Source organism: Haliotis rufescens, unplaced genomic scaffold, assembly GCF_023055435.1.
Source record: "Haliotis rufescens isolate VD_foot unplaced genomic scaffold, xgHalRufe1.0.p SCAF_8, whole genome shotgun sequence".
Lineage (NCBI taxonomy): Eukaryota > Metazoa > Mollusca > Gastropoda > Lepetellida > Haliotidae > Haliotis > Haliotis rufescens.
Genome location: NW_025964372.1, coordinates 41697012 through 41724412, shown reverse-complemented (window position 1 = coordinate 41724412; position 27401 = coordinate 41697012). Strand labels below are relative to the sequence as shown.

The 27401-nt window shown below is 40.2% G+C and overlaps 2 protein-coding genes across 2 annotated transcripts in view; one reads left to right on the top strand and one right to left on the bottom strand.

The window, feature by feature from the left end:
- Positions 1 to 27014, bottom strand: part of LOC125377028 — a 58870-nt gene extending 31856 nt beyond the window's left edge. Inside the window, exons 1-3 of the mRNA XM_048389816.1 lie at positions 26623 to 27014; positions 24416 to 25485; positions 23569 to 23703 (exon numbers count right to left, since the gene is read on the bottom strand). Of these exons, the coding sequence (XP_048245773.1) occupies positions 23569 to 23703; positions 24416 to 25485; positions 26623 to 26806 (1389 nt within the window). The 5' untranslated portion in view covers positions 26807 to 27014. The remainder of the gene's footprint in view (positions 1 to 23568; positions 23704 to 24415; positions 25486 to 26622) is intronic.
- LOC124125556 lies at positions 10014 to 11085 on the top strand. The gene is made up of 3 exons (XM_046488885.2): positions 10014 to 10110; positions 10330 to 10390; positions 10686 to 11085. Exons 1-3 carry the CDS (start codon positions 10069 to 10071, stop codon positions 10967 to 10969), a joined length of 387 nt encoding a protein of 128 aa, XP_046344841.1. The 5' UTR covers positions 10014 to 10068; the 3' UTR covers positions 10970 to 11085.
- Positions 27015 to 27401: the final 387 nt, after the last annotated feature.

Below are 27401 nucleotides of genomic sequence, written 5' to 3'. Positions count from 1 at the left end.
GGGTGTTACCAGTAGAGCAGGGCATGCTCACCATTTTACGAAAACCTGCTGTCATCATTGTCTTTCAGTGACCCATTCATATCATTACACTGCAGTGAGACAATCGCCATATCTTAATATCGATTTTGAAAATCCGAAAATCCGAAGATCCTTGCTGAAAGCACAAATATGTGGATACTCTTTCTTGTATGTTTTACGCTTATACACCTGACGACATTACTTGTATTTCACTTGACATTCCCAATAAGCAATACAAATTAACAGAAAAAGAAACTGTATATTTTGTCCCGTGTCCGTGCGTGCGTGCGTCAGTATGTTTCCTGTTTTCTAAGCCACATGATTGTCGCACATATGTTCCTTGTGTATCAAAAGAGATGAAGAAAATATGCTGATTGGACTGATCAACATACATATTTGGACATTGTTATCATCTTCATCCTGTGTTCAAGGTGCTATACTGCCTCCATATTGTGCAATGTGTATATGTGCCTGTATACAAACTTGCGTCCCAGTCTTACTACTTTACTCTAAGTGTACATGGATTTGTCTCATTTCCTTATCCATGTTCGAAAAACTGGAAACAGAGTCGATAGAGTTACCTCCCTTTGATCAGCTCTAACAAACGCACATTGACATTACTGACGACTGACAATGTATTGTCTACAATGTTTCTTCTATATTAGTGCACAGTGGACGCATTTGAACACCATGTCTACGACAATGGCAGATTGTGCGACGTAATGTATGTGATAAGAGAGGTTAGAAGTGAAATTGGGATAGGTTCTAACGACATCAATTCATAAACAGTGCAATGCTCAGGAGGTCAAATGGGGACCAGTATTTTTAAAGATGTATAGTGGAAAGATTTAATTTCACGTCTCATGATTGGGTGCTGGTTATTTGAAAGAAAGAGTTTTCGGTTTCACTACGTAAGTATATCAGAATATCTTAGTATGGTGTACAAATATCATTCCCATTTAATAATGATAATCATTATATACTAGTAATTCTACCATGGATTGGTAAATTACTCAAATCTGATGGGTCAATCAGAGGCTATTAAATCACACGAAACCCCCTCTGATTGAAACAGCTGGTTTGACGGCCGCATCACCGCGGAGGCTACATGTAATGTTCATGAAAAAGTACTTTTTTCAGTCATTGTCAATCTACATCTACCATTACAGGTTACAAAATGCAAAGTTGCGGCTGCTACAATATACCAAGTGTACATTTAGTGCAGAAAAGACGATAGAAATCTACAAAGAGAATTATTTAAGTTTTGGAGACAACAGAGAACTTAGAATTTGGCGCTTTTCTATGTACGACTGTGACGTCATATGTTTTGCGTCACAATGAACGAAATGACTTCATAATGGTGGCATGCGGTGTAGAGCAAAAGCCTTGCAAAGCTTGCTTAGTTTTCTTTAGGCATGCCCGCCTCATATTAGCCTCCCAAGTTGCCGTCCTTATATGCTTTCAATGCCTGTCATATGTTCGAGTGAAATATGTTAAAGGTGTTAACAAACTGCTTCAGGATATATGTATTTTGTTTACAGGCTGTTGTAGCTGATTCCGTAATTTAGATTGACAACCCATTCAAAACACTGGACTGGATACATTTGCTACACCAAAAAGTACGCGTTCTATTCACTCATGGTAGAATGGAGAAAAACATACTGTTTTTACATTGAAGGGCTAGTTTACCTTAGATTTAACTTCGCAAAATTGAATTTGTAACTGAACGCGCAGTCTACCTCCTAAGTATAACAGCCGCCTCCTTGGTCTTGTGGTAGAGCGTCCACCCGGAGAGCGGAAGGTCCTGGGCTCGAACCCCCGCCGCGTCATACCAAAAGACGTTAAAAGATGGTACTTATTGTTACCCTGTCCGGCGCACGACATTAAGGGCTAAAACAAGGACTGGTTGGCTCGGAGTCAGTATACTTAGTGGGGTATTCATGTTAAACTGCGGCATGGTATCTCACTGAGCTTGCACTATAAATCGGCATCAGTCCGGACTAGTACAAGCAGCAACAAACACACACACATACACACACAAACACACACAAACACACACACACACACACACACACACACGCACAGAGTATAACAAATACATTTGCATAACGTTAGTTGTATCTAACACATATCCTCAGCGCGTGCCATTTGAGATCACTTGTTATTTATTTATTTTACTTTATCCAATCCAACATCCTCAGTTGAACCTTGAAAACCTGGTTATGTCCCATTCCCAGATACAATTTTCTCTGCTCTACCATATGGATGTATTACTCATCGAGGTTCATGTATTGAAGGTGATGGTGATCTCTTCAGACAGTGATGCTGTTGGCAGTCCAGACGTAGACCGATATTGCCAAGCCAGACATGTATTTATATGTCTATGAATGACTAAAACTATTAACTATGAATCCACACGGTTTTCATATCGTATGCGACAATTGTGCTACCAAAATCTGTCTATACAAATGGGGTTCACTTTATCTAATGCCTCACTTTGGGGGTTACATCTCTTTGGTTTCTTCTACACTAGTATATGTCACATAGTACCAACACTATATCTTGGTTCAATAATCCACTTGTGCTTATAAAGAAATAAATACATATCGTTGTACTCTGTGTAATATACACGTGGTAGAACTATTAAGAAAGATTGATACATTAATTGAAATAGTATTTACATAACATTTTCGATAAAGCAGCCCCGGCTTAAGAGCACATATATGAAAGACGTCCGAAGCCATTCAAGCAAACCTGTGTCCTGGTAAATATCTTTTCTTTTGTAAATTGAACATTTCACTTTATTGGACTGGAAACCCGACACCTTCAATCAGACATTGTAGGTTCAAACCGAACCTGTAGTTACTTACCTCAAGTTTCTTCAATCACCAGTTACTAAATATCTGACACTTGTTCTGATGATCACTTCACCTATATGAGGTGGGTACGATATCTTAACCAAATACGATACCAAATAATGCCGAGTTTATTAGAGATACTGGGACAATGTTATAAACCATTTTTCATACCTTTTCTAACCTGCAATTTCAGTTGATAATGATGAAGTTTTAGCAGATTTTCTTATATAATTATGAAAAGGATTCTGTCGCTTCTATTTTCACATGCTCCCCCAGTCTTCGCGGGAGGCATCGGGAGTAGATGTGAGGTGACTGAACTGCTTCCCATGCACATCCACATCAACCAAACAGTAGAACGTTCCACTAGACAATTAGTTCAAAGGAAGTTCTTCGTTATGTACTCATATCTTAGTAAGGTATCATTTGTATATATTCTGGCGGAAGTCAATTTTACACTACGTATTGATCACTGCATGATTATCTTATGCACTATTGAAAACTAAACTAAACAAGTTCAAGTGTTTTGGTGCTCACTTTTATGATATCATTTCCTCAATATCACAATTCACCGCTCATATTCCCCCTTCATTTCTTCTTCAAATTTTCAAATGAATGCAGCACGTTAAATTGCATACATCCCGCTACTGACATATGTAATTCATATTATATCTTTCTGTATCAGCACAGCAACATATTTGTTCCTACGTACTGTGATCAACCTGAGTATGACACTATATAGACAACCAACCTTCCCGCAAAGCCCTGACACAATGTGTACATTCCGGTATGAACAGTTCCTCCAGCGACATGTATTTATAGCCTTGTTCGGATTTTCGGATCAAGGATTTTTATCGTAATCGATCGGTTTAAACAAGGTTCACTTTTAACGTATCATATACCAGTGTAAGATTCCTGCACATACCGATTTATACATATCGTTTTCCTTGGTAATATTGCTTTGAGCCGAAAATATTATGTGCAAACCCCTGAAGACATTAGGTCGGATGATATCTGAATGTGTATACTATTAGTTGGCTATTTTAGTATTTATTCAGTTATTGTCCGTAACATAGACTGAAGACAGAAGCATTTGTAATCATCACCTTCATTTCTTCTTCAAATTTTCAAATGAATGCAGCACGTTAAATTGCATACATCCCGCTACTGACATATGTAATTCATATTATATCTTTCTGTATCAGCACAGCAACATATTTGTTCCTACGTACTGTGATCAACCTGAGTATGACACTATATAGACAACCAACCTTCCCGCAAAGCCCTGACACAATGTGTACATTCCGGTATGAACAGTTCCTCCAGCGACATGTATTTATAGCCTTGTTCGGATTTTCGGATCAAGGATTTTTATCGTAATCGATCGGTTTAAACAAGGTTCACTTTTAACGTATCATATACCAGTGTAAGATTCCTGCACATACCGATTTATACATATCGTTTTCCTTGGTAATATTGCTTTGAGCCGAAAATATTATGTGCAAACCCCTGAAGACATTAGGTCGGATGATATCTGAATGTGTATACTATTAGTTGGCTATTTTAGTATTTATTCAGTTATTGTCCGTAACATAGACTGAAGACAGAAGCATTTGTAATCATCACCTCGAAGGAAATGTGATGGGATGTATTTAATGGTTCTTGTATACTGTGTATTGCTGATAAGGAAAATGAGAACGACAGGCTCATCTACACCTGAGCTGATGAAGGAGACGAATGAACAAGTGAACTAAATACACCAAGAAGTGAAATGGTAACTATAAAAGGAATCAGCTCATTTTGGTTGAATCTAGGGGTCAATATCTCTGGATGAATTAAAAGTATTAAACCAGGTTTATGACAAATTATTATCGAAGTAAACACAACCTTTAATAATCCCAATCACCATTGCCACTCTTTAGCCTAAATATAATAATCGTTTGTGGCACACGGAGCCTTATTCAATTACACGACGAGAGACACATGACGTCAGACATTGTTCCCTTGATGGGAATTTTAACTGGATCTTCGTTGTGTTGTGCCAACGCGTCAACAACTTGGATATAAAACCATCCCAATGTCAATTTACAATATGACTTCATTGAATATAAGGCAACATAAACAGGTTTATTATTTACTGCACCTGAACATGACAAATGGCCAAGAAAGGACAAATATCGATATGACTTGTTGAATAGCCTACAAGAAGACAGACATGAGATCACTATATCTCTATTATTTGTAACGACGTTTCAGGACTACTTCTTGTCCCTTCACCTGCATCATCACCGGCCTATTTTACCCATACCCATCAGCCTGATATGAAATCGTAAAGTCCGAACTCCGCGATCTGCGATCCGAAAATCGGTTGTAAGTTGACTGTAGCATATGCCGGTGACTGACAATGTACGTGAATCGACAAGGGGAATCCCCTTATGCTAGTCCGATATATAAAGCCCGTCAGTGCAGTCGAAACTATCAGATTGTGTCGGCTGGCTGTGGGATACACATGTGTGAAGTAGAGGCATAATTACAGACAGCATGGGTAATATTGTTTCATGCTGGCCAATATCCCGATATCAGGTGGGTCAATATGTTATCTATACATATGTAATGCGTGTGTACATGTTCACGTGAATTTGTCATTGCATTGTCTTGTTTAGTTTATGTAAGATTATCCTTATTGTTTTATTGCTGTGATGGCGTAGCTATCAATCGTGTTTGAAACTGTGTTTATTCGATTCCAGAGGCTGTCCAACACAGAGAACTCGATAAACTGCCAAAATGAACCCAATCTGACAGAGAGAGTTACATGTACGTTAAATTAAATTGTTTGTTATTTGGTTTGCTTGTTTTTTGTTTAACGTCGCACGCAGCAATATTCCAGCTATATGACGGTGGTCTGTAAATAATCGAATCTGGACCAGACAATCCACTGATTGACATCATGAGTATCGATTTACGCAATTGGGATACAATAACATGCATCAACCATGTCAGCGAGCCTGACCACCCGATCCCGCTAGTCGCCTCTTATGACAAGCATAGTCATCCTTTAGTTCTTTATTTAAACAATCTGTTTGTCTTATAATTCTATTTTAGGAAGTTTAGTTCTATGTGTACCCCATTAATTTCTTTTTAAATTACTGTATGTATGTATCGTATTTTTCTTTGTTTAGTGAAAAAATTTGGATTAATGAAAGCGAACCGAATGTTGTTACATCATCTATCAAACAAAATGTACACAAGTAAATTGGTAGTTTATTGTGAGTTTAATGTTGTAGTGCCAACACACTGGAACCATGCATATGCTGTAAATGACGAGATGTTGGATACTCCAGTATCTGGAAGAGATCTCAGTCTTGTTGCAAGTCACATCGGGATCGGGTTCGAGTCTGTTGGCATCGAACTTGGACTTACTCTCGTGGTTATCGAACAAGTCACGTTTGCACACCCTTATTCACTATACATGCAGGTTGTACACATGCTTACAAAGTGGAAGGAGAAGAACGGGAGAACTGCAACCAGCCTGGTCCTTGTCAGAGCACTTTGGAGATTCAATGACAGGTGTACCATTGAGTGGGAGGACATTCTCAACATCCTTCAGGGACCGTCCACTGTGTCTGTGTAATCAAGTCGGAGAGCTGTTTTCACCTGACACTGTCTTGCTTTACGCTGTGAATACACGAGTGGGTATATAAGTAATGCTTCACTGAGTTTCCCCGACCACATACAGAGAAATCATGCCTACATTTATGTTTTCTCATATACGAGCGCTGCACTGAACACTCTTCTCATGTACAGTTATCATTGATTCATTGGGTTCCCGCTTTGAAATATCGAGTCGAGATGCTAGGTTCACTGAGGCTTATGTAGATAATTTGGGATCCTGACTGATCTGAATGATTTCTGTTACCTCAAGTTGCACACTGAACACTCTTCATTTGAACATTAATATCTTTTCCGTTTGTAATACATTGTGATTCTATTTGTATGTGTTGAGAATAAATGCTTTTAATAAATTGCTGTGATGCCTTTTGCAAAAACTTGTCTTTCTGTCTCTTGTGATATTTGAGGAAGAACTAGCGAGGGATGATTACATGCGCCCTAAACGTCATCCGTAAACCGAAAATCCGGAGACATAATTGCGTCTCACAATATGATTTGACTCTACAATGTCCGGTCATGATTGAACAGTCGAATTAATTGTGTTATGTTGTTCCAAGTGAACTGTTTATCCGTTGTCCTCCTATTTTGAACAATTTCACAAGGGTTTGCCGGTCGTAGAATCTTGCTGATTGATTACGGACGATCATTGGTGTTTTACTTTCTGTAGTAGCTGTATTCCATTTGTAAGAATATTTCCTGGTTGGAAGTTTGCAAATACTGGTGATGGGCTGTTGTGGTTCTCAGGTATGAAATCACATGAAGATGATACCAGAAGATCGCGAAAAGGTATCCTGTCCCACTGGTGGCACCCGTCACAGACAAGGAAATGGTTATCCTATCCAGTCCTCTACACTTTTACCATAAAACATTTAGACAACTATTGAAGGAGAATATGTGAACGCTTTTGCATGCTGACTGCAAAGGGAGAGCGGAAAAGATTAGCATAATGACGAAACATGTGTAAATACAGTTGTGACAGCACTCATATCTATGCACCATTGCAACAGATTTGTAGTGGTGAAAAATCTAGTTGTTTCGAAAATCCGATTTTATGTATTCAATAATATACCCTTTTAGATTCTACAAATAGCTTGATAAAGAATTCGAATGACACAATAACAAGTAATGATCTCAATTATAGAGAAGCCTGACATACTGTCACTTTCTTTATGCATAGAACAGATCAAAATAGTGATGAGAAGTAAATGAATGAATCACTGAAAATCAGTGATGACACCAGGTATTCCACAGAATGATTAGCATGTTATGCTCTACCAGAAGCACCCGCCACTCTCATAAATTTAATAAAAGATGTAAGCTGTTTGTTGTTGCTAAATGCTGCTACCAGCACTACTCCTGCCATATCACGGTGGCCTGAGAAGTATCGAGTCTCGACCAAAGAATCCAGGGATCACTTTCATAAGCAATGACTCACGTCGTCGGGTTACTATGCCACGCTGTCAACCAAGTCACCAAGCATGACCACCCGATCCATTTAGATAAGTGAGTGAGGAGGTGTGAAATCTCCCTGTAAAGGTCATAGTATGGGATAGAATTGCAAATGACTTTGACAGGTAGCATGTCATATTTAGTAAAAAATCCACCTAATTTCCGCCATAATATTTCTGGAATGACTTGATCAGGCCTGTGATGCCGAACCTTGATTGAATTTAAGCTTAGTTTAAAGCAAAATGTGTCTTTCCAGGAAAGTTGAATGATATGCACATGCGTTTAAGTACATAAGCAACAGGGAAATGTAGATGACATAAGTTGAAGCTGAAGGCATATTGGTCCACGTGACATTCACTTTGAAACATCACTAGAACGAGATGTTTGTATAGTTTGTACTGTTTCCACACTGATGTATGTCACATGTTACCACCATTATATCCTGGAACAATAACGTAGATGTTAAGTGCTTTTTTACCCCTGGGGTGCAATAACAATGTCCAAAGCGGGAGTTTAACATTTTACTTCATGTTAAATACCTGCAATACAACTGTGAAAACTGTTGAAATGGAATACTATTTACGTTGTATTTTCGACAAAACAATCTCCGCTTCAGAGTACAGGACAGACGTAGTCGATCACCAAGTCATTCAAGAAAGCCAGAGTCCCGGTACAAGAGACGACAAGAACGTTTACTTGTCTGCGGCGATTGTGACGTTGCTAGTCCGAAAATCCGACACAGTCAATTAGAGATTCTCTGTTCCAACTGGATTTATTCACGTCACAACTCCATTCAAAAATATTAATGCATTTCAGAAAAGTTATTCAATTGTCAGTTATTTAAGATCCGACACACGCTCTGCAATAACCAATGCGCACTTCAACAACTGTTACATTAGTACCATATCTAAAACATATTATGTTGAGTCTATCTGGGATAATGTGACATTGTTTTATACTGTAACCATTTTTCGATATTCCTCTTTGTAACCAGTACATTAATTGAACAGAAGGATATATTAACACATATTCCTTTATTATTTCGCAGATATTCCTTTGTAACCAGTACATTAAATTGAACAGGAGGATATATTAGAAGATATTCCTTTATCATTACGCATGTCGCTTTTATCAAAACTTGATGTATCGGGAATAGATGTGAGATGATTCAACTGCTGTACGTACAAATCGAGGTCAATTAAAGAGAAGAAGGTTCCGCCTTCTCAATCAGTTCAAGTGAAGTTCTTCGCTATGCTATTATATCCCATTGAGCTCTCAACGCAAAATGACCTGCTAACGTGTATATGTTCATATTATAATATGTACTATTGAAAAGGAAACACATTTAAGTGTATTGGTGCACACTTACATGACGAGACTTTGGTTAACAACATGACTGTCTCATTTCTCCAGTATGCCAATCCACACCACCACTATTTTTCCTCTTCTCTTCTGTAGCTCTTCGTTTTTTCAAGCCCATTCAACTCGTAACATTTGTCCCATTAAGTATTTGTTGGATATAATACAATGTGGTGCTTTTTTTAAAAAGAATTCTGCAGAAACATCTTCATGAAATGTTTGAAGTTGTTGTTTGTCTTTTGAACATTCAAACACACACACATACACACAAACGCACATACATACACGCACGCACACACACACGCGCGCGCACACACACACACACACAGACACACACACAGACACACACAGAGGCACACACACAGAGACACACACACAGAGACACACACACACACACACACACACACACAGACACACACACTACTATATCTGTATGAACATACTATTTGATAATCAATGCTGCACGAACCCCAACATCTCAGCCCCACACCACCTTTTGTAATGGCAGATACAATCCGAAAATCCGCCGTCCGAGATCAATTGTAAGTAACATGTGGAGCTGGAAAGTATCCGAAAACTCAGTCAGCAAGTAGATGAGTCTCCATATTTCTATAAATAAAGGCAGTTGTGTACAGACGACAGTGTCATAATTTCTCAGTTTCTGAGGGGATACGGTTGTGTGTTTCACCTTCTCTCTGGAGTGTTAGATACAGGCAGCATGGGCAATATTGTTTTATGCTGGTCAGGATTCAAATATCAAGTAGGTCAAATTCATTTCTCGTGTTTTCCTTGTTGGTATGTCAGCGTATCAATGTTTATGCGCGTCCATGCGTGTGCACGTCCATTCGCGACTGTTTTTTTATGTATGTATATATGTAAGATTGCCCTACTTACGGCTGTCAATCGTGTTTTTAAACTGAGGGAAATATTTTGATGCAGCGAGTATTCACGAATATGTCTCATTGTGTTTTGATTCCAGAAAATATCCAAGACAGACAACCCCATAACCTGCCATGATAACCCACAGCTGGCACAGAGAGGTACGTCTAATCCTATTTATTGTTTCATTGCCTTTAATAGACGGATTGTGTGTTTTGGTATGAATCATCAGGTCCGAAATTAGCATAATTCCCATTTTTTATGTGTACCCCAGAATGTTTTCATTATATATTGTGGTATAATAACAATATGTTTTGTTATTGGATTTTTGAGAGAATTTGATATTAAGATACGTTAAGATAATTAAGAATATTAATGGGTAATTTAAAAGCCAATATATTACACAAAACACACGCACATGTAAAGAGTATGCTTATTGTGAGATGACTGTTATAGGGCCAACACACTGGAACCAAGCATATGCTGTGAATGAAGAGATGTTGGATACCCCTGTATCTGACAGAGATCTCAGTCTTGTTGCAAGTCACATCGGGATCGGGTTCGAGATTGTCGGCATCGAACTTGGACTTACTCTTGTGGTTATCGAACGAGTTACGTTTCCATACCCATACTCACTATATATGCAAGTTGTACACATGCTTACCAAATGGAAGCGGAAGAACTGCGAAGGCATGTACCTGCATGTGCGTATCACATTCAGAGGAAACTCCCGCTTTTAAATATCGAGTCGCGATACTTGGTTCACTGACGCTTCTGTACATAATTGTGTATCCTCACTTATCTGAATAATGTCCTGTTTCCTTAAGTTGCACACTGAACACTCTTCAGTGTTAACCTTTCCCTTTGTAATACATTGTGATTCTATTTGTATGTCTTAAGAATAAATGTTATAAATAAATTGCTGTGATGTCTTTTGTAACAACTAGTCTTTCTGTCTCTTGTGATATTTGAGAATGAACTAGTGAGGGATGAATAGATGTGCCCTAAACGTCATCCGTTATCCGAAAATCCGGAGACATAATTTACTCTCACATAATGATTTGCCTCTACAATGTCCGGTCACGATTGATTTGTTTTGTAAAGTTGTTCCAAGTGTACTGTTGATCTGTTGCCGGTCGTAGAGTCTTCTTTCTGAATTATTATGGAAGCCAATTAGTGTTTTACAACAGCTGTATTCTATATGTAAGAGTATTCCGTTTTTGGAATTTTGCACATACAGGTCATTGGCTGTAGTAGTTCTCATGTATAAATCAAATAGTGATAATACCAGAAGTTCGAGAACAGGTGACCGTATCGAATCTCACTGGTGGCATCCATCGCACACATTGAAATGGCTATCCAGTCTTCACCAGAACAAACACGGATCATATGGTCAAAATAGGGAATTGCATCGGACTGCATTTTTGTCACTGATGCATCAAATTCAGAAATGTCCCTTACACCTGTACCATAAAACATTTTGACAACTAGCGAAGTGATTGCTGATTGCAAAGGGATGGCGGAAAACATATGTTAATACAGTTGTGGCCGCACTCATATCTATGCACCATTGCAACAGATTTGTAGTGGTGACAAAACTAGTTGTTTCGAAAATCCCACATGTGTCATACATTCAACAATATCCTCCCTTACATTCTACAAATAGCTTCAAACAGAATTCGAATGACAAACATACAAGTCATGATCTCAAAAATAGATAAGCCTGAAATACTGTCGCTTTTTCAACTGCTGCCCGTACACATCGAGGACAACTCAACTGTAGAATGTTCCGCCTTCACAATTAGTTCAAGTGAAGCTATGTTTTCATATTCCATTGAGCTCTCAACGCAAACTGACCTGCTAACGTGTATATGTTCATATTATGTTTTGTACATGTGTCGTAAACGTCATCCGTAATCCGAAAATCCGGAGACATAATTGTGTCTCACATAATGATTTGACACCGGGCACGATTGAACAGTCTGTGAAGTGTACTGTTTATATGTTGTCTCTTATTTTGAACAATTTCACAAGGGTTTGCCGGTCGTAGAATCTTGCTGATTGATTCCTGACGATCATTGGTGTTTTACTTTCTATAGTAGCTGTATTCCATTTGTAAGAATATTTCCTAGTTGGAAGTTTGCAAATACTGGTCATGGGCGGTAATGGTTCTCAGGTATGAAATCACACGGAGATGATCCCAGAATTTCGCGAAAAGGTATCCTGTCCCACTGGTGGCACCCTTCACAGACAAGGAAATTGTTATCCTAACCAGTCCTCTACACTTTTACCATAAAACATTAAGACAACTATCGAAGGATAATATGTGAACGCGTTTGCATGCTGACTGCAAAGGGAGAGCGGAAAAGATTGGCGTAATGACGAAACATGTGTAAATACAGTTGTGACTGCACTCATATCTATGCACCATTGCAACAGATTTGTAGTGGTGAAAAATCTAGTTGTTTCGAAAATCCGATTTTATGTATTCAATAATATACCCTTTTAGATTCTTCAAATAGCTTGATAAAGAATTCGAATGACACAATAACAAGTAATGATCTCAATTATAGAGAAGCCTGACATACTGTCACTTTCTTTATGCATGGAACAGATCAAAATAGTGATGAGAAGTAAATGAATGAATCACTGAAAATCAGTGATGACACCAGGTATTCCACAGAATGATTAGCATGTAATGCTCTACCAGAAGCACCCGTCACTCTCATCAATTTCATAAAAGATGTAAGCTGTTTGTTGTTGCAAAATGCCGCCACCAGCAATACTCCTGACATATCACAGTGGCCTGTAAAGTATCGAGTCTCGACCAAAGAATCCAGGGATCACTATCATGAGCAATGATTCACGTCGTGGGTTACTACTCCACGCTGTCAACCAAGTCACCAAGCATGACCACCCGATCCATTTAAGTTAGTGAGTAAGGAGGTGTCAGTTATTTAAGATCCTTTTGCGAAGAAAACATTCTGCAGAAAAATCTTCATGAAAATTTAATGTTTGAAGTTGTTGTTGGTCATTTGTACGTTCACACACACACACACACACACGCACGTACGCACGCACGCACGCACGCACGCACGCCCCCCCAAGGGGGGTCAAGTGTCGCGATCTCGCGTTCTCGCGCTTTTGAAAATAGTGACATATAACTGTATAGGCAATTGACATAAATTCCCGAGAACGCGACATTGTTCAAGTGTATAACATGAGGTCCGTATCCTACCTAGAACTAACTGCTTGTCTCAACCAAAGTGTTATGAACTGATTTTGACAAATAAACGAAACGCCATAGGCCATGTCGGATTGTCGGATTGTCCTGTTCACATCTTGCATGAACTCCCTGCGATATGCCCGAACTGTGTTTCGTTTCGTTTTATTGCGTAGAGCGCAACCCCCGTTTCAGACAAACCATAGTCCTAGTCTGATAGATTATTATCTGCAGTGAGAGTATGCCAGTTGCTTAACAAAATTGGGTCATATTTTCAAATGAAATTGAAACGTTCATTCACTCCGGAAACGACAGGAGCACATCTGACAATCTAACACCAATATCATCATTATTACTGGAGAAAGTGAGGAAAGTGCAGGAAGCTTGCATACGTGGCATAGGCCTGTCCACTTTACCGGTTTCCCATGATAGGAGACAATTAATTGATACACCATAACTTATATTGATTGATATACTGCTCAACATCAACATATCGTGTGTTATCCTACACGATTTTAGGTTTTTCGAGTAAAATAAAACCTCATCACACCTATATACAAAAGAAACAAATCATATATACGAGTTTTATCGGTAAGAATATGGCGTCTCTCATCTCAATACTATGATCACTTGTGATTAAAACGTACCTCCTTTTTCTACAACCTGATCTCCATTCATCACACGGCTATCAAACAAGCTTTCACGGCATCTGAAGTAGACAGCTTACTCCACGAGGTGTGGACATTGAGAAGATTTGATAAGCAGCCTATTACCACTGAGTATGAATGAAAATAAATTGTGTACGTCAATCTGAACTCACTCCCACTAATTTCAACAAAACACTTTGCTTTAAGAAAGTTCGGAACACACTGAAATCTGCATATGTCCAGTTATAAACATTTGTAAGAAACTGTTTTGTAATCTTCTAAACATTAAAGTTAGACATGTTCCTAGAATTTGTAACGTACAATGGTTTTTTTATGTTATCGAGATGCATACAGAAACGTCAAAACTACATCGACACAAATCACTCCCACTACTTTCAACATAACACGGGGGTACGGGTGTCCCAGTCGTCTAAGGCGCCGCGATTCGCCGTGCAGAGTTGCGTCACTTTGGCACGGCAGAGACCTATGATTCTCGGTTCGAATACAGGTTCGCCCAGTTTATGTTTCTAGGTTTGTCAGCACCATACCCGTGCTCTTGGGTTTCACCGAAGTGGTAAACGTCTGAGACCTCCAACACTTCGGGCTTTCCTCTCACATTAAGCTGACACGCCGTGATATAACTTGAATACTGTTAAAAGTAGCGTTAAATCCAACTCACACACTCACTCAATTCAACATAACACAATGCCCCAGGAAAGGATTTTCGACATGAAGTTAGCTATGGTCCTAGCATTTGTAGAGTAAAATGTTTGTTTGTTTGATATGCTTACCGAAACATCAATGCGACACAAATGACAAATAACTAGTTATTTTCTGCAAACCAAATTCGGACGACAGACTCCGAATGGAGGTTGTAAATTGTATATGTATACTGTAACACTGGACACCATAATAACACTGATAACTCCTTTCTGGCCGAACTTTAGAGCTGCAGCTCTATCTTTTCCCCAGACTCAGTGAAGTGAATGATGGTATTCTCAGAATTACTAGTGGTATCTGAACTGGGCACTGTGTCACCAACTACTGGAGCATGGACATAGGCGGGAACATGACTAGAGTTTCCATATATGGTTTCTGATCTTTGATTGGGTGAACGTATCTCCATGTGTGAAGGATCTGAATGGAGGTTGTTAAGATTTCCGTCTATATGATATGGTTGGGATGACTGCAAGGCGATGTTTCTCTCTTCCATAACACTTTGCTTGTCTGTGGAAACTGCTTGTCCCAGTTGACTCGGAACATAAACCCCTGGCAATTCTACTGATGTGTGGTTCACGGGACACGTTGATGTTGGTGGTGTGGATGTAAGCCAACCGCCATTGTTATAGCTTCCGTGTGGAACTGACGATGTTTTTTTAAGAAACTGGCCATCGGTTGTCACCCTGAAACAGTACCAAATGCACTTGACCCAACATGTCAGAGAAAATAGGACTTAATCAAAATAGTGATGCTATTGTGACATATAATACAAAATCAAGATGTAAAAGCCTCCAGCGCATTCAAATTCGTATCTAATGAAAAAGACTCCAAACTAAATGGAAGCCCCACATACTCATAAACGTAAACCAACGAATCATTCAATATTATACACAGTGAAGTCTAATTAAGTTCAAATATTGGTAAACATTATTATTTTAGTGTTTTTGCAAAGTCCCCATTGACATATGTAGGCCATGGAAAATAAGGTTTCACTTGGAACAAATAGGAATAGAGTTCATTTCACCACAATGCATTTCTACAAGGTCCCCAAAACAACATACTTAAAGTCCCAAGCAATCCCAGTTTGGGAAATATGTCTAATTTACATAATCAAATATGGCAACCAACTGTCAATAGTATTTTCCATATTTCAGATGAGGTTCAATGTTTTGATGACAAACAGCATGTGTTGTGTTGCAAAATAGCCATATTATGTTTCTAAAAAGATCTTCACAACTATTGATCGTTTTCGACTATTGAAAAATCTACAAAACATCAAGATGGCCGGCAATTTCAAGATGGCGGACACATTTCCTTAATATGAGTTCAGACTGTTGAAGCTTTTATCTCTGAAACAGTGTGCTGGGACTTATATGCATAAAACTTGTCACACTAACTGACTGGCCCCCAAATCCAAGATGACCTCCAAGTCATGGACAGACATGGAATATCAATACACTGTTGGTCTCTCAGGACATATTTGATTGATTGATTTGGGACTTTTAATAGTGTGTTGTTTTGGGGGCCTTGTAGAAATGCTCTGTCCATATTCTTTTTTAGCTGAAATAGATATGTTAATATATGTCTGATGGTACTGTCCTCTTCGAGGTCTCATATGGTTATTTGAGGTTTCAAAACTGTTCTGCAAAACAGCGTATACAATATATGTGTTTGGGCTGTCAACTCAAGCATCATTTCCACATTGCTCTTACCTATCTATAATTGTACCATGGTTGGTTGTCAGGTCATGTATATTTGTTGCCTCAGTTATAATCCTTGCAATATCATCGTGATGTTGTGCCTCTGCTTTTTGTAAAGCAGTTTCTTCTTTATCGTCTTTCTCATAAACATTTGCCTTGTTCTGTAATAACACCTCCACAACCTTCCTATGTCCCTGCCAGGCTGCATCATGTAGAGGTGTGCTGCCATCATTCCGTTTCTCATCCACATTTGCCTTGTTCTGTAATAACACCTCCACAACCTCCCTATGTCCCTGGGAGGCTGCAAGATGTAGAGGTGTGCGGCCTTTCTTATCTTTCTCATCCACATTTGCCTTGTTCTGTAATAATACCTCCACAACATCCCTATGTCCCTGGTAGGCTGCATCATGTAGAGGTGTGCGGCCTTCCTTATGTTTCTCATGCACATTTGCCTTGTTCTGTAATAACACCTCCACAACCTCCCTATGTCCTTGCAAGGCTGCATCATGTAGTGGTGTGCCGCCTTCCTTATCTTTCTCATGCACATTTGCCTTGTTCTGTAATAACACCTCCACAACCTCCCTATGTCCCTCAAAGGCTGCATGATGTAGAGGTGTGCGACCTTCCTTATCCTTCTCATCCACATTTGCCTTGTTCTGTAATAATACCTCCACAACATCCCTATGTCCCTGGTAGGCTGCATCATGTAGAGGTGTGCGGCCTTCCTTATCTTTCTCATGCACATTTGCATTGTTCTGTAATAACACCCCCACAACCTCCCTATGTCCCTCAAAGGCTGCATCATGTAGAGGTGTGTTGCCACCATTATCTTTCTCATGCACCTTTGCCTTGTTCTGTAATAACACCTCCACAATCTCCCTATGTCCCTGCTGGGCTGCAAGATGTAGAGGTGTGTGGCCATCATCGCATTTGTCATTCACATTTGCCTTGTTCTGTAATAACACCTCCACAACCTCCCTATGTCCCTGGTAGGCTGCAAGATGTATAGGTGTGTGGCCATCATTACGTTTCTCATTCACATTTGCCTTGTTCTGTAATAACACCTCCACAACCTCCCTATGTCCCTGGTAGGCTGCAAGATGTAGAGGTGTGTTGCCATCATTACGTTTCTCATTCACATTTGCCTTGTTCTGTAATAACACCTCCACAACCTCCCTATGTCCCTCAAAGGCTGCACTATGTAGAGGTTTGCCGCCTCCCTTATCTTTCTCATCCATATTTGCCTTGTTCTGTAATAACACCTCCACAACCTCCCTATGTCCCACAAAGGCTGCATGATGTAGAGGTGTGCGACCTTCCTTATCCTTCTCATCCACATTTGCCTTGTTCTGTAATAATACCTCCACAACATCCCTATGTCCCCGGTAGGCTGCATGATGTAGAGGTGTGCGGCCTTCCTTATCTTTCTCATGCACATTTGCATTGTTCTGTAATAACACATCCACAACCTCCCTATGTCCCTCAAAGGCTGCACTATGTAGAGGTGTGCGACCTTCCTTATCCTTCTCATCCACATTTGCCTTGTTCTGTAATAATACCTCCACAACCTCCCTATGTCCCTGGTAGGCTGCATCGTGTAGAGGTGTGCGGCCACGATCACGTTTGTCATTCACCTTTGCCTTGTTCTGTAATAACACCTCCACAATCTCCCTATGTCCCTCAAAGGCTGCAAGATGTAGAGGTGTGTGGCCATCATCACATTTGTCATTCACATTTGCCTTGTTCTGTAATAACACCTCCACAACCTCCCTATGTCCCTGCCAGGCTGCAAGATATAGAGGTGTGCTGCCATCATTACGTTTCTCATTCACATTTGCCTTGTTCTGTAATAACACCTCCACAACCTCCCTATGTCCCTCAAAGGCTGCATCATGTAGAGGTGTGTTGCCACCATTATCTTTCTCATGCACATTTGCCTTGTTCTGTAATAACACCTCCACAACCTCCCTATGTCCCTGGTAGGCTGAATCGTGTAGAGGTGTGCGGCCACCATCACGTTCGTCATTCACCTTTGCCTTGTTCTGTAATAACACCTCCACAACCTCCCTATGTCCCTGGTAGGCTGCAAGATGTATAGGTGTGTGGCCATCATTACGTTTCTCATTCACATTTGCCTTGTTCTGTAATAACACCTCCACAACCTCCCTATGTCCCTGGTAGGCTGCAAGATGTAGAGGTGTGTTGCCATCATTACGTTTCTCATTCACATTTGCCTTGTTCTGTAATAACACCTCCACAACATCCCTATGCCCCTCAAAGGCTGCACTATGTAGAGGTTTGCCGCCTCCCTTATCTTTCTCATCCATATTTGCCTTGTTCTGTAATAATACCTCCACAACCTCCCGATGTCCCTGGTAGGCTGCATCATGTAGAGGTGTGCGGCCTTCCTTATCTTTCTCATTCACATTTGCCTTGTTCTGTAATAACACCTCCACAACCTCCCGATGTCCCTGGTAGGCTGCATCATGTAGAGGTGTGCGGCCTTCCTTATCTTTCTCATTCACATTTGCCTTGTTCTTCAATAACACCCCCACAACCTCCCTATGTCCCTGATAGGCTGCAAGATGTAGAGGTGTGCTGCCATCATCACGTTTCTCCTCCACATTTGCCTTGTTCTGTAATAACACCTCCACAACCTCCCTATGTCCCTCAAAGGCTGCATGATGTAGAGGTGTTCGGCCTTTCTTATCTTTCTCATGCACATTTGCATTGTTCTGTAATAACAACTCCACAACCTCCCTATGTCCCTGGTCGGCTGCACTATGTAGAGGTGTGCGGGCTTCCTTATCTTTCTCATGCACATTTGCCTTGTTCTGTAATAACACCTCCACAACCTCCCTATGTCCCTGCCAGGCTGCAAGATATAGAGGTGTGCTGCCATCATCACGTTTCTCCTCCACATTTGCCTTGTTCTGTAATAACACCCCAACAACCTCCCTATGTCCCTCAAAGGCTGCATGATGTAGAGGTGTGCGGCCTTCCTTATCTTTCTCATTCACATTTGCATTGTTCTGTAATAACAACTCCACAACCTCCCTATGTCCCTGGTAGGCTGCACGATGTAGAGGTGTGCGGCCTTCCTTATCTTTCTCATCCATATTTGCCTTGTTCTGTAATAACACCTCCACAACCTCCCTATGTCCCTGGTAGGCTGCACGATGTAGAGGTGTGCGGCCTTCCTTATCTTTCTCATCCACATTTGCCATGTTCTGTAATAACACCTCCACAACCTCCCTATGTCCCTGCCAGGCTGCAAGATATAGAGGTGTGCTGCCATCATTACGTTTCTCATTCACATTTGCCTTGTTCTGTAATAACACCTCCACAACCTCCCTATGTCCCTCAAAGGCTGCATCATGTAGAGGTGTGTTGCCATCATTACGTTTCTCATTCACATTTGCCTTGTTCTGTAATAACGCCTCCACAATCTCCCGATGTCCCTCGGAGGCCGCATAATGTAGAGGTGTGCCGCCTACCTTATCTTTCTCATCCACATTTGCCTTGTTCTTCAATAACACCCCCACAACCTCCCTATGTCCCTGATAGGCTGCAAGATGTAGAGGTGTGCTGTCATCATCACGTTTCTCATCCACATTTGCCTTGTTCTGTAATAACACCTCCACAACCTCCCTATGTCCCTGGTAGGCTGCATTATGTAGAGGTGTGTTGCCATCATTACGTTTCTCATTCACATTTGCATTGTTTTGTAATAACACCTCCACAACCTCCCTGTGTTTCTGGTAGGCTGCAAGATGTAGAGGTGTTCTGCCATCATTACGTTTCTGATTCACATTTGCCTTGTTCTCCAATAACACCTCCACAACCTCCCTATGTCCCTGGCAGGCTGCATGATGTAGAGGTGTGCCGCCATAATTATCTGTCACATGACTTATTCCCTTGTTCTGTAATAACATTTTAACAACTTCTGCATTCCCATATATACATGCCAAATGAAGTCCAGTTTCACCCTTCTTGTTTGGCTTACCAATGTCCACTGCTTCCCGTAACAGGTAGCTTACAATGTTAACATTTCCAACTGCACACGAGTAATGTAAAGGTGTTGATCCTTCAGGACCTATGATATTGATGCTACGTTGTCCCTTCTTTATAACTATATCCATGACATCTTTGCCCTTTTGACACATGGCTGCATAATGTACATATGTATTCTTTCTTGAACTGTTCTTGTTCTTGCTCGTCTTCATCAAATGTAACAGTCTGGAAGCCACTGTAGACAACCCACCCATACAGGCAATGTCCAAAAGTGAACATTTACCAAACTTTACTCTCAGATCATCTACAACTGCCAACTGCAGTTTGATAATAAGAGGTCTTGGGAGTTTGGGTACCGGCATAGACAACGTATCCAACTTCAAGTTATTTTTGGAACAAATGTACTCGAAGTTGGCCAAACTACTCCCAAAGCAACTTCCAAACAAAGCTTTCTCTGTGTTCTTTACCTTAAACTGAACACTGTTCAATGCTTTCTTCAGCAAATTCGAGTTGTCTGTGATGCTCGCCCAAAACAGAAAGGAATATCCATATATAATGTCATTTTTTGACAATACTTTCAACAGTTCAGATCTGTCCTTGTTCAGATTTTGCAAGAGATTCTCCCAAACCATATTAACAAATGCCTCTACCTGGAATAGGGAATGCATGCACACAAAGGCAAACTTTCTGCCATGTACAGCTGCAACAAAACGCTTCGCTACAATATGCAGATCATCATGTTTCAATTCGATTTTAAAAGGCACATCTAGTTGTTCCTCTTCGGTTGGATCACCGCTAGATGTCACATAATGAAATATGAACTCGAGATCCATCCTTTCAACCAACTGTCTCACATCACTGAGCAGTTTTTCTCTTAGCTTTATTGCTACTTCATGATTTCTTATTCTATATGAGCCTCCTTCGTGATGGAGACAGCATCCCGCCAATTGGGATAAAATATGTTTCATCATATTTTCAGTGTATTCTTCTTCATTGATGTCAAAAACCTTGAGTGCCCAAATAATATATTTTTTTTAAGTTTCTCTTTCCACGCGAGTCCCTGTGTCAGACCCTGCCCATAGCATCCTCTCCTCCAGGTTATTCTCCGCCAAAGCAACCACTAACAAACACGCCATCTTCTGCTTATGCAACAGGTGTTGATCCAAACATGGATAGTCCTCTGTATCTGTGAAAACAAATAACGTTTGTAAGAAAGTAGTGTACAACATTGCACATGTAGATCTAAAATATAATACCTTGCGTAACGCCTTACAATTACGTAACATAGTAATGATCTCCAGAATGCATACTTTCTTCACTGGCGATAGCACAGACGGTTCCTTCATGTGTTTCATGTCCATCCTCTTCATGAATAGTTGGACCTCCTTGTTCTGTTGTCATTGTACAGCTATTTTCCAGTACATCTCTTGTCTCCAGTGTTACAGTTTGAATTTCGTTTGGGACATTACCCTGTCCATCAACTGCCATCATGTGATTTCCTCCACCCTGTACATCTCCCTTGTCCTTGGCATACTGTAGTATCCTCTGAAGTACATACAGCCTGTATTTCTCAACGTGACAGTTCCTCATGATGCCTGGAGACTTCTCCGCCAAAATTGCATCAGCTGCCTGAGAATATGAAAGTTAGAAATGAAAAGGTATCTTTCATACGTGGTTATTGAGACACATGTTGCCTTTCATATCAAAAACATAGCTACAAACCAACCTACCATCAGAACGAATATCCCACAGCTGTGTCCATCAGACTGTTCTATCACTGGGTACTGTTTCTTCATCCATGACTTGCTCCCTTCCTTAGACGAAGATTTCAAGTGGTTTACAAAGAGCCTGAGGAATACATGTATATTACTCGATGGCGATAAAGTCTTCAACTCATGTGGACTGGTGTTAAAGTAAAGGTAGAGCAGAAGGTTAATACAGCAGTGCCTAAAATATCCGGTCCTGACATTTCTGATGTTCTCTCCTGCTTTGTCCATCATTAGGTTTAATGTTAGCAAATACAGATGTTATGGTTTAAATGAATGAGTGACATAACTGTATTTATGGCATTTAAATCATTCCCACAGTGCACCAAATTTGGGGAACTGAGTAACCCTGTTAACAAGTTGTTCTATATCTTCTACCCAAAAGTAAAAGCTACAAATGTGAGTGTAGTTTTTAAATGGGTCTTATTTACATTCATGTTTGTTTTTGACAAATCAACATTTCAAATTGGATAGCTTGGTTTTAAAGGATTTGCATAATGACCAAATAGAAATACATTCTTGATATTGAAATATAATCATGTTTATCTATTATGTGCAGCCACACGCCCTGGCTTTTTTTATCTACTTCTGTCCACCTACCTCCAGTGTTGTACAACTGTGTCCTCCACATCTAAGGCGGGTTTAGAATTGACCACGCCCACTGTACCATCCTTGACATTAGCCACCAGTAGCACCCAATGTTGATTACGCGGCATGTTCACTGGCATTAAGACCCACGTATAGTTTGTCAAATTTTCCTGAAAGTTCACAACAAATGCCTTTTCGGTGTATGATCAATATATCCAAAAATATGTGCTTCACATAAGATGGATATGGTGTAGTAACAGAGATATAAGTGAATTGGTATCATGAACTTGGTACTGAGAACTTCTAAAGAACTCTCTCTGACAACCAGATTTTCACTTCGTACAATGATATGTAGCAAGATGAATATGTTCATGTGCAATATCTGCTTTTGTAACTGCATTATTGAAAACGAATAGCATTATGATCAATGGGGTTACTAGCTTTGACTCAATCGAAACACATTGCAGTACATAAATCAATCATGTGCACAATTGCAAGTGGCAATTACTATCACACTGAATACGCAATCATGGCATAGACCAATCATATGTTATCACAAGAAATATACAATTACTACAAAGTATCTTTCGAGTCTTGCCCATGTTCTTGGTAGGGTGGACATGCAAAGGTACACTCGGAATGACAGAATCATAGGAAATATATAAATCTCACGTCACTCACATCTTTCCCCCTTATCCTGTCTGTGTACTGTCCTGCCTCCCACAGAAGGATTGTCTCTGTAGGCAGCACCAGGCAGTGGAAGCTGACACGGGAACACCACTCTCTCTCCAGGAGATGCAGGTATGTGTCCATGATCTGGACAGGTAAGAGTTCATTTATTAGAATATTTATTATACTGTTTAATCCCCCAATGCTTTCGGTTCAAAGGGAACGCTTGTAATTTCAAATCAAAGCAGGATCCGCTGCACATCACATATCCATCATGAGGAGAATATCTCGGCTGTTAGCAATGACTGACAATTGAACTGATGATGTACTAGATTTTGTGCACAATGCCCATTGCAGGTGAGTAGTGTTATCATTGCATAATCGAGATGCATGGCAATGAGTTGATAATTAGCACTATTATATTAATTGATGGTTAACTAATACTGGTGTAAAAAGAAGAAACTGTCAAACGTTGCTGTATTAATCTTAAGACGGGGGCTCATGGTCCAAGGCGCCGCATTTCGCTTTGCAGACTCGCCATGGGAATCAACAAAGTGGTAAACGTCTAAGGTATGCTTCACTTTGGAATTTCTTCATAATTTAGTCCAACTCACCATGACACTACTGTTCAAAGAGGCGTTTAACCAAACTCACGCTCTACCTTGCCTACATCAAGGCACTATCAATGAGTATTACGTGACTGAACCACTCACCACCCTCACGCCCTCAGTTAATACCTAATACTGACATCATTTGATGAAATCGAAAGCCTCCTATGCTCTATGAAATGATTTTCTTGGATAATTAACTACGCATGTAGTTTGTGTGATTGTGTAAATATTGCAGATGGACTACTTACTTCATCTGTCAGCCAGTCGTTGGTTTCCAGGCGAGACAGAACATCTCCTCTGATGGTGTAGCAGCCAACTGTGTATGTACAGTCACGTGACAGGGGGACGTCCTCTTGTACATGCTGCGGGTGTGAAGGAGGATCCTTCAGTGTTTTCAAAAAGTCCTGTACTTCAGTCCTGGTATGGCATGCTCCAACAAGTACTGCTGCGATGAGGTTTATGTAAACTGACCGGTCTTGGTTCAAGCTCAGAACGTCAGTATTTACAGAACATTTAACCCAGTTCCTTGCTTTTATTGCATCTAGATTCCAGTTCTTGTCGACCTCTTCAATGAGTGACAAGCATGCGTTGTCTTTGTTGGTACAGTCCTTGTTCCAGAACCTTGATAAAGATAAAACCTGTTGCACGACCCTTATCACATCACGATTCCTTTCTACATCTTCTAGAAATGTGTACAGATAAGCGTAGGGTGTGTTAGTGACACAGGTTACAACTGCGTTGTCATTTTCAACTTGAGGCTGCAAACGGGGTTTCTTGACAGGGGAGCCTGACGTTGTACCCACATATTCAATGTCATCATCACCTCTATGATCTCCTGTCCTGCTGCGTTTCTGATTTGTGTCATGAACATTCTTTGTTTCAGTCTCTGACACCTTTGCTTCATTCAATGTTACACCTAGAATAGTGTTTGATTTACCGTTGTCTTCCAATTCTGTCGGTGATGAATGATCTTCAGGGTCCAGGTTGGAGTTAGTGTTCTCCGTGACACCCGACTGTACAGCTCCACCAGTTGATTCTACTTTTCTACATTTACTGTCACCTGGGGAATTAACTGTCTGTTGACCACGCTTCTTACGTTGAGGAGCAGGCTGTGCTTGTGTGTGGTCCCCGATATATTGCACTAGGACGTGTTTCAGAGGCTGGTTGTACAGATACGATGCTTCTCTGACAAAGGCCCTTGTTGTTGCCTTGTCCTCGGTGTAAGCCTTGTGGTACTGCTTCACTATGACTGGACTTGAGCTAGGCTGCTTCCGAGTTCCATCACTTCTGAAGTGATATTTGTCGTCCTTCCACACGTCTGTAAATATAATGTAACATCATGAGTCTCATGACATTGCAAGCGTTGTTGTTATCCTGACGATGAACCGTCCGTCAAGAAGCTTTGAATGTTAGTGTGTCACGTGTGGTGTAGGTATTAATTAATGAAACCTAAATGCAAAGTCGACTTTGTTTGTCATGGGCCAACGGACACACCACACTCATAGAACTGTAAGGTCATGCATATATGTTGTATTAGAGGTTGTAATGATAAATATCATGTCATCGGGCATATGGGTGCACATACCTTAAACCACATACCTTAAAACAATACAAATTCTTGTTTAGCTTATATTGATCAGTTGAACAATTGACTTCCTACATGTAAACATTGGATAAATGTTCGTTAAAGTACACGGTTATTGTAAAGGGGATAAAAAGAGAGAGAAGAACAGAAACAGAATATATTAGTAGTTGAAATAACGATATGGACGATTGAGCTGAATTGGCAGTGATTTATGTGTAGGATAAAACACGTCTGAGGGTCTTTATGAGAGTTAAGACCGGAATCGAAGGGATTAAACTGAGGGGCGCCAATATGGGCCTACAATATGTGTTGCTAGCGTAAGGGTACTTGAAAAAGACATTCTTGAAAACATTTAACCGCCTCTGTCGCCTAGTGATACACTCACTGGGCTGCAGATACGAAGATTACGTATTCGATCCCCGGAAGTTTAATTTGTCATTTGATTTTACATTTCATTAAATTGTTTTGTTAAATTGCAAAGTAACTTCTCCTAGCAAGTAACATGCATATGCTACAATATAAACGCAACTTCAATTAAAATATCTCTATGACATTATAGCATCCTTGTTAATGAAATTTAACCCATTTGGAGAACAATATGAAGATGTCACTGGAGGTTTATTATGCATGGCAGTTACTCGTTAACAATATTAGCGAACATAAAATCTATTATCACGTCATGCAGAGAAATACTGGAAACCTACATGTATATACATGTGGTTTTTGAGGACATTCATCGTGTGTGTTTAACAAACCTTTTGAATTCAAATTATATTATACATAATATAAGTTTTCCATGGACTATTAACCTTTTTCTATATATCGATCCATGCCTCATGTTAGCATTAAGCGTGAACACAACTGACTCACCTTCTCTCATACCCGATGATATCTTATAGAGGTACACCTGTCCTCCCTGAGGTGTGGCGGGGGCAGTCTGGATGGTCTTGCTCTCATCTGGACTCCTAAGAATGTTAACAATCTCCTCCACTTTAAGCGCTGATGTTCTCCCTGTGATGTAAGGCCTGGGTGGTTTCAGACTTTTACACGCCATTTGCAAAGTTATAAATAGGCCCGTCGATAATGTTTCAAAGAGTATCCGTGGAGGTTCATTGTGTAAGAATCTCCATCAGTCACACAGGTGGGATACGCTATGAGCACCAAGGCTCCTTCATTTGAATCTGTAGTCGACAAAAAGTATATGACCTATTCACAAATTGCCGAGTTGCATCAAAGCAGTAGTATTCACGATGCAATTTCATCCTTTCATACTTCGGTTACATATTGATTATGTATAATGACGAGGCTACGTCACTTGGTTGCTATGTTTCTGAAGGTGACCTACTTCCGTGTTTGGGAATAACTGGCAACACCTGACTGCAGTTGAGTATTGACATAACAGTTACCAAGCTACTGAATAACATTATCTTATGTGAGCAAACTTAATATGTATTACTCTTTATTGACCGCCTCCTGGTCTAGTGGGTATGAAATGTCAATCGTTTGTACGATGTTAATTAGACTAAAATTGGTTTATATTTGGTGTGCAAGCTATATACAAAGGGTGGTGAACTCTGGTATAAAGTGTGTTTTAGTCTTTGTCAGTGATTTATAAGGATAGATAAAACACATTAATGGAGCAAGATCTG

What these genes read in the sequence shown, in the direction of transcription:
- LOC124125556 (XM_046488885.2), top strand. Translation starts at nt 10,069, where the DNA reads ATGGGCAATATTGTTTTATGCTGGTCAGGATTCAAATATCAA. An exon ending in GGTCAGGATTCAAATATCAA is followed by an intron (nt 10,111 to 10,329) that starts GTAGGTCAAATT and finishes TTTTGATTCCAG; the next exon opens with AAAATATCCAAGACAGACAA. An exon ending in CCCACAGCTGGCACAGAGAG is followed by an intron (nt 10,391 to 10,685) that starts GTACGTCTAATC and finishes TGACTGTTATAG; the next exon opens with GGCCAACACACTGGAACCAA.